This window comes from Nerophis ophidion, linkage group LG24, assembly GCF_033978795.1.
Source record: "Nerophis ophidion isolate RoL-2023_Sa linkage group LG24, RoL_Noph_v1.0, whole genome shotgun sequence".
Classification (NCBI taxonomy): Eukaryota; Metazoa; Chordata; class Actinopteri; order Syngnathiformes; family Syngnathidae; genus Nerophis; species Nerophis ophidion.
This window is the reverse complement of record NC_084634.1, coordinates 4,494,345-4,508,084: the sequence shown is the minus strand read 5'-3', so window position 1 is coordinate 4,508,084 and position 13,740 is coordinate 4,494,345. Positions and strand designations below refer to the sequence as shown.

Below are 13,740 nucleotides of genomic sequence, written 5' to 3'. Positions count from 1 at the left end.
AAGACAAAATAATGACTAAGTCAAATTAACGACTTACTGTTAATAAGCGTTTTGCTACTTCATGGAAGGAATCCTAATTTTTATATATATATATATATATATATATATATATATATATATATATATATATATATATATATATATATATATATATAATAAATAGTACAGTAAACAGTACTTATCAGTGTTTCCCCCAGAATATTTGTTAGTTAAGGTGGTGGTGTAAGGAACGGTGTAATTTGGCCCGTCGCCACCATCACATCTCCGCCTTATCGCTGCCTGGGGGGGGCAATAGACTAGAGACTGGGGTGAAGTAGGCCGGCTTCGTCTCGTGAAAAAGCCTACAATTTTTGGCTGCGTTTTCCGCTCCATATGCTGAATGACAATATAGGATATATATCTCCATATTTTTTCCGTAAAGTTATAAACAAAACACAAAACAGTCCTAGTTACCAAGATACTAAGGATATCATTATTTTGACTTAGTAAATATTGACTTAAGACAAAATTGTTGTATTTTGTTTTTCTTTGTTTAAAAAAAGTACACTTATTGTTGCTTCTGTTTTTTTTATTTTATTCATTTCGCAGAAGTAATTACAAAAAACATGCTAGTTATTTCCATGTTTTGAAGAAGGTACATGTTATGATTTGTGCCAATTGAGTATTTTTCCGCTATACTAAGTATATCATTATTTTGACTTAGTAAATATTGACTTATTAAGACAAAATAATGATATCCTTAGTATCTTAAGTAACTAGGACTGTTTTGTGTTTTGTTTTTAACTTTACGGAAAAAATATGGAGATATATATCCTATATTGTCATTCAGCATATGGAGCGGAAAACGCAGCCAAAAATTGTAGGCTTTTTCACGCGACGAAGCCGGCCTACTTCACCCCAGTTTGTAGTCTATTGCCCCCCAGGCAGCGATAAGGCGGAGACGTGATGGTGGCGACGGGCCAAATTACACCGTTCCTTACACCACCACCTTAACTAACAAATATTCTGGGAGAAACACTGATAAGTACTGTTTACTGTACTATTTATTATATATATATATATATATATATATATATATATATATACACATCTGCACATCTGTGGACCCCTATGGCCATTACAAGCCAGCATTATTAACAGTAAGTCATTAATTTGACTTAGTCATTATTTTGACTTAGTAGATATTGACTTATTAAGACAAAATAATGACTAAGTCAAATTAATGACTTACTGTTAATAAGCGTTTTGCCACTTCATGGAAGGAATCCTAATTTTTATATATATATATATAATAAATAGTACAGTAAACAGTACTTATCAGTGTTTCCCCCAGAATATTTGTTAGTTAAGGTGGTGGTGTAAGGAACGGTGTAATTTGGCCCGTCGCCACCTTATCGCTGCCTGGGGGGCAATAGACTACAGACTGGGGTGAAGTAGGCCGGCTTCGTCGCGTGAAAAAGCCTACAATTTTTGGCTGCGTTTTCCGCTCCATATGCTGAATGACAATATAGGATATATATCTCGATATTTTTTCCGTAAAGTTAAAAACAAAACAGTCCTAGTTACCAAGATACTAAGGATATCATTATTTTGACTTTGTAAATATTGACTTATTAAGACAAAATTGTTGTATTTTCTTTGTCTTTGTTTAAAAAAGTACACTTATTGTTGCTTCTGGTTTTTTTATTTTATTCATTTCGCAGAAGTAATTATGAAAAACATGCTAGTTATTTCCATGTTTTGAAGAAGGTACATGTTATGATTTGTGCCAATTGAGTATTTTTCCGCTATACTAAGTATATCATTATTTTGACTTAGTAAATATTGACTTATTAAGACAAAATAATGATATACTTAGTATCTTAAGTAACTAGGACTGTTTTGTGTTTTGTTTTTAACTTTACGGAAAAAATATCGAGATATATATCCTATATTGTCATTCAGCATATGGAGCGAAAAACGCAGCCAAAAATTGTAGGTTTTTCACGCGACGAAGCCGGCCTACTTCACCCCAGTTTGTAGTCTATTGCCCCCTCAGGCAGCGATAAGGCGGAGACGTGATGGTGGCGACGGGCCAAATTACACCGTTCCTTACACCACCACCTTAACTAACAAATATTCTGGGGAAAACACTGATAAGTACTGTTTACTGTACTATTTATTATATATATATATAATATAAATACACATCTGCACATCTGTGGACCCCTATGGCCATTACAAGCCAGCATTATTAACAGTAAGTCATTAATTTGACTTAGTCATTATTTTCACTTAGTAGATATTGACTTATTAAGACAAAATAATGACTAAGTCAAATTAATGACTTACTGTTAATAAGCGTTTTGCCACTTCATGGAAGGAATCCTAATTTTTATATATATATATATATATATATATATAATAAATAGTACAGTAAACAGTACTTATCAGTGTTTCCCCCAGAATATTTGTTAGTTAAGGTGGTGGTGTAAGGAACGGTGTAATTTGGCCCGTCGCCACCTTATCGCTGCCTGGGGGGGCAATAGACTACAGACTGGGATGAAGTAGGCCGGCTTCGTCGCGTGAAGAAGCCTACAATTTTTACCTTTGTTTTCCGCTGCATATGCTGAATGGCAATATAGGATATATATCTTGATATTTTTTCCGTAAAGTTAAAAACAAAACACAAAACAGTCCTAGTTTCCTAAGATACTAAGGATATCATTATTTGACTTAGTAAATATTGACTTATTAAGACAAAATTGTTGTATTTTGTTTTTCTTTGTTTAGAAAAAGTACACTTGTTGTTGCTTCTGGTTTTCCATTTTATTCATTTCGCAGAAGTAATTATGAAAAACATGCTAGTTATTTCCATGTTTTGAAGAAGGTACATGTTATGATTTGTGCCAATTGAGTATATCATTATTTTGACTTAGTAAATATTGACTTATTAAGACAAAATAATGATATACTTAGTACCTTAGGTAACTAGTACTGTTTTGTGTTTTGTTTTTAACTTTACGGAAAAAATATCGAGATATATATCCTATATTGTCATTCAGCATATGGAGCTGAATGACAACAGGCTTTTTCACGCTACGAAGCCGGCCTACTTCACCCCAGTCTGTAGTCTATTGCCCCCCCCCAGGCAGCGATAAGGCGGAGACGTGATGGTGGCGACGGGCCAAATTACACCGTTCCTTACACCACCACCTTAACTAACAAATATTCTGGGGGAAACACTGATAAGTACTGTTTACTGTACTATTTATTATATACTGTGGACCCCTATGGCCATTACAAGCCAGCATTAAATGTACGGATATTCTGTTTACAATTTTATTAGTCGTTTTTTTTGTATTTTGTTTGGTGTATGTGTACAAAACTATGGTGAGTAACAAGGCCAAACACATTTTCTCGGATGAGCGAGCAATTTTTATTCATATTCGCTCATATGTTCTGGTACACCACTAATGGTAATGGAACCACTTGCCCCTTTAACTAAGGCCAATGGTTTTTTTGTAGACTTAGTGCTGATTAGAGACCTCAGCAGCTATTTTGCGTTGGTAGACCACCCAGGAGAAGCTCGTCGGAGGAACGATTAATCGTGCAACCAAAGTGAAGTAACTGGAGGGACGGTGTGGCCAAACATTTAGGAGTAGTATGAAATGTCTTAAATAACAACTTTGTCATTTAGTTTAGTTGGTTTATGATTTCTTCGGTCAGTGGTCAACAAAATAACCTAACAGTTGTACATTCATAAATTGAAAATATTGCAGACCGAAAGGGTTTAGGCTGAAGTTGAACGCTTATTTCGCCTAACCTTTAAACCACACATGTTGCTGTGTTTAAAGGGGAACATTATCACAGTTTCAAAAGGGTTAAAAACAATACAAATCCGTTCCCAGTGGCTTGTTTTATTTTTCGAAGTTTTTTTCAAAATTTTACACCTCATGGAATATCCTTAAAAAAAGCTTCAAAGTTCTCGATTTTCGCTATTTGCGACGCGACTGTCCATTTCCCTGTGACGTCATACAGGGCTGCCAATACAAACATGGCGGTTACCACAGCAAGATATAGCGACATTAGCTCGGATTCAGACTCGGATTTCAGCGGCTTAAGCGATTCAACAGATTAGGCATGTATTGAAACAGATGGTCGGAGTATAGAGGCAGATAGCGAAAACGAAATTGAAGAAGAAATTGAAGCTATAGAGCAGGGGTCGGGAACCTTTTTGGCTGAGAGAGCCAAAAAGCCAAATATTTTAAAATATATTACCAGAAGGACATTCCAGAGTACTGGAGCCCGAAATGAAAACGCTCTATAGCCCGCAGACTTTTTTTGGGCTTTGGGAATCACTAATAAGCTGGAGTCCTTTGAACGCAGATTTCTTGCCGGGACATATGGTACAATAAAAGCGGATCCAAGACAGCGGCGAGAGTCCCGTCCACAGGAAACCATCTCAAGCGGAGGCGGATCACCAACCGATACACAGGCGAGCGGTCCATCCTGGGTCTCGACTCTGGACAGCCAGTACTTCATCCATGGTCCTCGGACCGGACCCCCTCCACAAGGGAGGGGGGGGGACATAGGAGAAAAAAAAAAAAGAAGCGGCAGATCAACTGGTCTAAAAAGGAGGTCTATTTAAAGGCTAGAGCAGGGGTCGGGAACCTTTTTGGCTGATAGAGCCAAAAAGCCATCCATCCATTTTCTACCGCTTATTCCCTTTCGGGGTCGCGGGGGGCGCTGGTGCCTATCTCAGCTACAATCGGGCGGAAGGCGGGGTACACCCTGGACAAGTCGGCACCTCACCGCAGGGCCAAAAAGCCAAATATTTTAAAATATATTTCCGTAAGAGCCATATAATATATATTTTTTAACACTGAACACAACTAAACACGTGCATTTTTAATTAAGACCAACATTTCTAGAGTGTAATAGGTCTCTTATTCTTTGTAATAACATTGTTATTCTGAAGCTAACTGTGGAGGGGGCGTGGCCTGCGGGACTGCAGCGACAGGTGCGTAGATGACCCACCTGGGCCTTGTTATCTAATCACCTGTCGCTCTTTTATAAGCAGCAGCCAGGAGGAGAGACTGGGTTGGGGCTGGAAATACTATTGCTGGAAAGCAACTTAGAGACTTATTGAAAAATAAAATAATATTGTAACCCTGAAACAGGCTCTCATGTCGGTGCTTGGGGGTCTGAAGAACCCCCAGGAGGGCAAGCCCCACACTAACCAATAATAAATAACTTCTTACCATTAACGCAACTTCTTGAACAGCTGCGGTAGAAAACGGATGGATGGATTAAAAATGCATGAGAATGTTTTAAATTTTGAACTTTATTTTTAACACTGTGATTACAAGTGGAATTATTCATTACTTATTGTGTTAAGCAACGTCAGTTCAGATTTATCAGCCAGGTGCAGTCATCAAAAGAGCCACATCTGGCTCTAGAGCCAGAGGTTCCCTACCCCTGCTATAGAGCGAATAGCTATTGACGCTATTCGGCCATAGCATGGGTGTACCTAATGAAGTGGCCCATAACATGGCTGCCTTATTAGCACCGCCGGTAAAATGTGCGGACCAAACGATCAGGACTTTCGCATCTTGTGACACTGGAGCAACTTAAATCCGTCGATTGGTAAGTGTTTGTTTCGCATTAAATGTGGGTATCTAGTTTCAAATGTACATACAGCTAGCGTAAATAGCATGTGAGCATCGATTAGCGTAGCATGTTAGCATCGACTAGCTGGCAGTCATGCCGTGACCAAATGTGTCTGATTAGCACATAAGTCAACAACATCAACAAAACTCACCTTTGTGATTTCGTTGACTTAATCGTTGCAAATGTATCTGCAGGTTATCCATACATCTCTGTGCCATGTCTGTCTTAGCATCGCCGGTAAAATGTGCAGACACTGGCAAATTCAATGGGGGTCTGGCGGCAGATTTCTTGCCAGTGGTGCAACTTGAATCCCTCCCTGTTAGTCGACAAGGCATGATGTCTCCAAGGTTCCAAAAAATAATCGAAAAAATGGAAAATAACAGAGCTGAGACCCGGTGTTTGTAATGTGAAAATGAAAATGGCGGGTGTGTTACCTCGGCGACGTCACGTTCTGACGTCATCGCTAAAAGACCGATAAACAGAAAGGCGTTTAATTTGCCAAAATTCACCCATTTAGAGTTCGGAAATCGGTTAAAAAAATACATGGTCTTTTTTTCTGCACCATCAAGGTATATATTGATGCTTATATAGGTTTAGTGATAATGTTCCCCTTTAAAGAATATAATTAGAATCGCCACTACATGACGAAGCACGAGGAAAAATAGCGGAAACTGTCTGATGAAGAGCGCGCAAGGGAGGCTGATGCGTTGATAATAAAACTGCAAACCCAACAAGGACTTTTTGCCAAGTTTTGTCATTTCTCACAAAATCGCCAGATTTCAAGTGTTCATTCAAAGCCAAGGCAAAATATCGTAATATATATCGTACGTCGCGATATGGCCTAAAAATATCGCGATATTAAAAAAAGGCCCTAACTCTTACTAATATGTCAATCAACCAATCAATCAATGTTTACTTATATAGCCCTAAATCACTAGTGTCTCAAAGGGCTGCACAAACCACTACCACATCCTCGGTAGGACCACATAAGGGCAAGGAAAACTCACACCCAGTGGGACGTCGGTGACAATGATGACTATGAGAACCTTGGAGAGGAGGAAAGCAATGGATGTCGAGCGGGTCTAACATGATACTGTGAAAGTTCAATCCATAATGGATCCAACACAGTCGCAAGAGTCCAGTCCAAAGCGGATCCAACACAGCAGCGAGAGTCCCGTTCACAGCGGAGCCAGCAGGAAACCATCCCAAGCGGAGGCGGATCAGCAGCGCAGAGATGTCCCCAGCCGATACACAGGCAAGCAGTACATGGCCACCGGATCGGACCAGACCCCCTCCACAAGGGAGAGTGGGACATAGGAGAAAAAGAAAAGAAACGGCAGATCAACTGGTCTAAAAAGGGAGTCTATTTAAAGGCTAGAGTATACAAATGAGTTTTAAGGTGAGACTTAAATGCTTCTACTGAGGTAGCATCTCAAACTTTTACCGGGAGGGCATTCCAGAGTACTGGAGCCCGAAATGAAAACGCTCTATAGCCCGCAGACTTTTTTTGGGCTTTGGGAATCACTAATAAGCCGGAGTCCTTTGAACGCAGATTTCTTGCCGGGACATATGGTACAATACAATCGGCAAGATAGGATGGAGCTAGACCGTGTAGTATTTTATACGTAAGTAGTAAAACCTTAAAGTCACATCTTAAGTGCACAGGAAGCCAGTGCAGGTGAGCCAGTACAGGTATATATGTATGTATATATGTATATAAAGGTATATACAGTACAGGTATATATGTATGTATATATGTATATAAAGGTATATACAGTACAGGTATATATGTATGTATATATGTATATAAAGTTATATACAGTATAGGTATATATGTATGTATATATGTATATAAAGGTATATACATATACCTTTATATACAGGGACGGCGTGGCGCAGTGGGAGAGTGGCCGTGCGCAACCCGAGCGTCCCTGGTTCAATTCCCACCTAGTACCAACCTCGTCACGTCCGTTGTGTCCTGAGCAAGACACTTCGCCCTTGCTCCTGATGGGTGCTGGTTAGCGCCTTGCATGGCAGCTCCCTCCATCAGTGTGTGAATGTGTGTGTGAATGGGTAAATGTGGAAGTAGTGTCAAAGCGCTTTGAGTACTTTGAAGGTAGAAAAGCGCTATACAAGTACAACCCATTTATATGTATGTATATATGTATATAAAGGTATATACAGTATAGGTATATATGTATGTGTATATGTATATAAAGGTATATACAGTACAGGCGTAATGTGATCAAACTTTCTTGTTCTTGTCAAAAGTCTAGCAGCCGCATATGTGTGCCACACTGTGAACCCACACCAAGCAAGAATGACAAAACACATTTCGGGAGAACATCCGCACTGTAACACAACATAAACACAACAGAACAGATACCCAGAATCCCATGTATCCCTAACTCTTCTGGGCCCCCCCCCCCCTCCGTGCGTCGGTTGTGGGGGGCGGGTTTTTGTTAAAATTGTTTACTGTATGTCTCAACCCTCAGTGTAACCTGTAGGGCTGTTGAAAAAGTATGCCTTGCAGTCACTATCGTGGGTTAACAAAGGCCGCATACGACTTATGACCGGTCGGCACGCAGATAGCATGATGCTAACAGATACGACATGTTTTAGAGGGCATTAAAGTCATTGTCACCACAGAACGCCCTAAACATTGTAGTCGGGATGAAAATCGAAGAATGTCAGCCACAGGGGATTTCTGCAAGAGGCACTAAAATCCGGAAACCTTCCGGAATAATGGGAGGGGTCGGCATTTATGCCGCTGAGCCACATCAGAGTGATCCAAAAGCTGCAGATTGCCGACCCCTGACATAGCTAAATGCGTGTTGGGACATGTTAGGACTGAAACGTGACAAGCCGGCAGGTGTGACAACAGATGCTTGTCCAAATCTGACGGGGGGAAATGGAGGAATTTTAAAGAGGATGCAGGAAAAATAGACATTTTTGCATTGTATTTATACATCAAGAAGTGTTGTGTAAAGACAGTGTTACAAATAAAACCATCAAAAGCAATCTGCTTTTGTAAACAGGTGCTGTTCATATTATTAGAATATCATCAATCAATCAATCAATCAATGTTTATTTATATAGCCCCAAATCACAAATGTCTCAAAGGACTGCACAAACCATTACGACTACAACATCCTCGGAGGAACCCACAAAAGGGCAAGGAAAACTCACACCCAGTGGGACGCCAGTGACAATGCTGACTATGAGAAACCTTGGAGAGGACCTCAGATGTGGGCAACCCCCCCCCTCCCCCCTAGGGGACCGAAAGCAATGGATGTCGAGCGGGTCTAACATGATACTGTGAAAGTTCAATCCATAGTGGCTCCAACACAGCCGCGAGAGTTCAGTTCAAAGCGGATCCAAGACAGCGGCGAGAGTCCCGTCCACAGGAAACCATCTCAAGCGGAGGCGGATCAGCAGCGTAGAGATGTCCCCAACCGATACACAGGCGAGCGGTCCATCCTGGGTCTCGACGAGCGGTCCATCCTGGGTCTCGACTCTGGACAGCCAGATTGGGGGGGACATAGGAGAAAAAAGAAAATAAGCGGCAGATCAACTGGTCTAAAAAGGGAGTCTATTTAAAGGCTAGAGTTTTAAGGTGAGACTTAAATGCTTCTACTGAGGTGGCATCTCGAACTGTTACCGGGAGGGCATTCCAGAGTACTGGAGCCCGAACGCAAAAAAGTGGATTTATTTCAGTAATTATGAGATAGGCGCCAGCACCCCCGCGACCCCAAAAGGGAATAAGCGGTAGGAAATGGATGGATGGATGGATATTCAGAAGGTGAAACTTACATATTATATCAATTCATTCCACACATAGTGATATATTTGAAATGTTTATTTCTTTAAATTTTGATGATTAGTACTGACAATTACTGAAAATCCCAAATTCAGTATCTCAGAAAAGTAGAATATTAGTTAGGACTAGTACCAAAAATATTTTTTAGAAATGTGGGCCAACTGAAAAGTATGAACATGGAAAGTTTCAGCATGTACGGCAATCAATACTTAGTTGCAGCTCCTTTTGCCTGAATTGTGGTATAAAGTCGACCAGTCTGTTGCACCCTCAGGTCTTATGAGAGCCCAGCTTGCTTTAATAGTGACCTTCAGCTCTTCAGCATTGTTGGGTCTGGCATCTGGCATCTTCCGCTTCACAATACCACATAGCTTTTCTATGGGGTTAAGGTCAGGTGACTTTGCAGGCCAATCAAGAACAGGGATACCATGGTCCTTAAACCAGGTACTGGTAGATTTGGCACTGTGTGCAGGTGCCAAGTCATGTTGGAAAATGAAATCTTCACCTCCATAGAATTGGTCCGCGGCAGGCAGCATAAAGTTAGATTAGATTAGATTAGATAGTACTTTATTTATTCCTTCAGGAAAATTACAATTTTCAGCACAATCCCATTCAAGATCAGACAAACATTACAGGGAGACAGAACAGGATCGCTGACGGGTCTGCCAGCTTCCAGCGGCCCTTACAAAAAAGGTGATATTCAGGTAAACAAGGGGGGTGGGAGAAAAAAATAGAAGATTAAAATAAAATAAAATGGATCATTCAGCATTAATGGTGCCTTCACAGATGTGTAAGTTACCCATGCCTTGGGCACTAATGCACCCCCATACCATCACACATGCTGGCTTTTACACTTTGCGCCTAGAACAGTCTGGATGGTTCGCTTCCCCTTTGGTCTGGATGACACGATGTCGAATATTTCCCCCAAAAATTTGAAATGTGTACTCGTCAGACCACAGCACACTTTTCCACTTTGCATCAGTCCATTTTAGATAATCTCAGGCCCAGAGATTTCTGGATGTTGTTGATAAATGGCTTTTGCTTTGCATAGTAGAGCTTTAACTTGCACTCACAGATGTAGCGACAAACTGTATTTAGTGACAGTGGTTTTCTGAAGTGTTCTGAACCCATGTGGTGATATCCTTTAGAGATTGATGTCGGTTTTTGATACAGTGCCGTCTGAGGGATGGAAGGTCACGGTCATTCAATGTTGGTTTCCGGCCATGCCGCTTACGTGGAGTGATTTCTCCAGATTCTCTGAACCTTTTGATGATATTATGGAGCGTAGATGTTGAAATCCCTAAATTTCTTGCAATTGCACTTTGAGAAAGGTTGTTCTTAAACTGTTTGACTATTTGCTCACGCAGTTGTGGACAAAGGGGTGTACCTCGCCCCATCCTTTCTGGTGAAAGACTGAGCATTTTTTGGGAAGCTTGTTTTTATACCCAATCATGGCACCCACCTGTTCCCAATTAGCCTGCACACCTGTGGTATGTTCCAAATAAGTTTTTGATGAGCATTCCTCAACTTTATCAGTATGTATTGCCACCTTTCCCAAATTCTTTGTCACGTGTTGCTGGCATCAACTTCTAAAGTTAATGATTATTTGCACAAAAAAAAAAATGTTTATCCGTTTGAACATCAAATATGTTGTCTTTGTAGCATATTCAACTGAATATGCGTTGAAAATTATTTGCAAATCCGTTTATATTTACATCTAACACACTTTCCCAACTCATATGGAAACGGGGTTTGTAGACCAAAATGCGTCCTTTCTCCCTTTTCTGTCTACACACTGTCTGCTTGTAAATACTCTGTGTGTGTGCACTGCCGAACATGCTCCTCTGCTCGTAAAAACCAGCAATGTGACGACGCGCCAGGTATAGTACCGAATATGATTCATCAGTATCGTGGTACTATACTAGTACTAGTACACCGTACAACCCGACCTCGCACGTTTTCTTCCTTTTGTCCTTTCTTCTATTGCTCGGCGCATACGTGAGTGAAATGCTCGCCCCGGGAGATTATTGAACGCCTTTTTTTTGCGCTGCTCCTTCGTGTGAACAGGACCAACAGGAGGCCAACGGCGCCCCAGAGCACCCTCAGCAGCACCAAGGGGCCGGTGTGACCGGCGCTCGGTCCAGGAGGGTCCCGGGGACCGGAGGAGGTGACGGCGGAGGTCCGGCGGGCGCCAGCGGCCCGGAGCAGAACGGCCAGGCGCCGTCGGGCAGGCCGGCCGGCGTGGTGGAAGCGGAGGACGACGAGGAGGAGGAGCTGACGCTGAAATACGGCGCCAAGCACGTCATCATGCTCTTCGTGCCCGTCACGCTCTGCATGGTGGTCGTCGTGGCGACCATCAAGTCCGTCAGCTTCTACACGCAGAAAGACGGCCAGAGACTGTGAGTGTTTACATTTTTTTCCACCATAAACGCGGTACACCCCCAGCGCCACCAGGTGGAGATCACGCGTCGGGTCATAAAAGTAATTTTTAGACGTCACATCTTTCTGTTGTCCATCCATCCATTTTCTACCCTTTTGGGGCCACGGGGGTGCTGGAGCCGATCTCAGCTGCATTCGGGCGGAAGGCGGGGTACACCCTGGATATTGATATCAGTATTTATGTTTTCTTGCACCTCCGACACTAACAGGGTTTCCCCTAAGACAGGGGTGTCAAAGTCAAATACAGAGTGGGCCAAAATTTAAAACTGAACAAAGCCGCGGGCCAAGTGTTGAACAAATGAACTTTTTAATAGGGACCCAAACAAGTTTTGCATTGAATATTGAACAAGCAAGGCTTATTTAACTTTATAGTGACATGCAAAATGGAGTTTCAAATAATAAATATAATTAAAGCTGCAAGCAGCGTTGGTCGGGTCCGCCTTTGGTTGCTGCCGCCGCTTCTCAAACCCTGATCAAAGTCAGACCTACATAGAGGTTTTTGTTTCATGTCTCTACGACATTCCTAGCAGAAGTTACAAGCAGTTTTGCCTGGGTATTTTCCTAGGGGGCGTTAGACAGCAAATTTGATTTTTGGGTTTTGTTTTTTTTGTCACATGGCAATTTTTGCCAGTCCGGATGTGTGTGTAAAATTTGGTGAGCTTTGAATTATGTTAAGGGGTTGAAATTATAGATCGGCGTTTCTGGATGTTGTTGATAAATGGCTTTCGCTTGGCATAGTAGAGCTTTAACTTGCACTTTGAAGCATTTTAAATGGGTCAAATTACAGCTCAAAGAGGCACAAATGGCATTTTTTAGGAAAATTTGCCCAGGGGTTTTTTGAAAGCGCGTAAAATCCACACCGGAGACTTTATAAAATTTCCTTCAATAAATTTTAATCAGAAGGGTTCAAAGTCTCTCCTGTGCGAGTTTGAAGCCGAAACGACAAAGGCGCTCAGAGGAGATAACGTTTGAAAAAAGGTGACGGGTGTTTACCAAATTTTTATTTTGAAGGGGTAATTTTTAACTTCCTGTTGATTTTTGCTGAAGGATGTCAATTATTAAAACGTAGGTCTAAGTGAGACCTACATAGAAGTTTTTGTTTCAGGTCTCTCCGACATTCTTACTGGAAGTTACAAGCAGTTTTGTCTGTGTTTTCTTCCTAGGAGCAGTTTTTTCAGTGTTTTATTCAAAAATAGCGCTAGAGCGCAATTTTGAGTTTTGGGGTTTGGTTTTTTCATTAGATGGCAATATTTGCCAGTCCTGATGTGTGTGTAAAATTTGGTGAGCTTTGAATTATGTTAAGGGGTTGAAATTATAGATCGGCGTTTCTGGATGTTGTTGATAAATGGCTTTCGCTTGGCATAGTAGAGCTTTAACTTGCACTTTGAAGCATTTTAAATGGGTCAGATTACAGCTCAAAGAGGCACAAATGGCATTTTTTAGGAAAATTTGCCCAGGGGTTTTTTGAAAGCGCGTAAAATCCACACCGGAGACTTTATAAAATTTCCTTCAATAAATTTTAATCAGAAGGGTTCAAAGTCTCTCCTGTGCGAGTTTGAAGCCGAAACGACAAAGGCGCTCAGAGGAGATAACGTTTGAAAAAAGGTGACGGGTGTTTACAAAATTTTTATTTTGAAGGGGTAATTTTTAACTTCCTGTTGATTTTTGCTGAAGGATGTCGATTATTAAAATGTAGGTCTAAGTGAGACCTACATAGAAGTTTTTGTTTCAGGTCTCTCCGACATTCTTACTGGAAGTTACAAGCAGTTTTGTCTGTGTTTTCTTCCTAGGAGCAGTTTTTTCAGTGTTTTATTCAAAAATAGCGCTAGAGC

The 13,740-nt window shown here is 41.2% G+C and overlaps 1 protein-coding gene across 1 annotated transcript in view; it reads left to right on the top strand.

Annotated features, from left to right (window-relative positions):
* The window catches only part of psen1 (presenilin 1), a 49,864-nt gene that overhangs the window by 11,954 nt on the left and 24,170 nt on the right, over positions 1–13,740 (top strand). Inside the window, exon 3 of the mRNA XM_061885794.1 lies at positions 11,537–11,868. Coding sequence (XP_061741778.1) covers positions 11,537–11,868 — 332 coding nt within the window. The remainder of the gene's footprint in view (positions 1–11,536; positions 11,869–13,740) is intronic.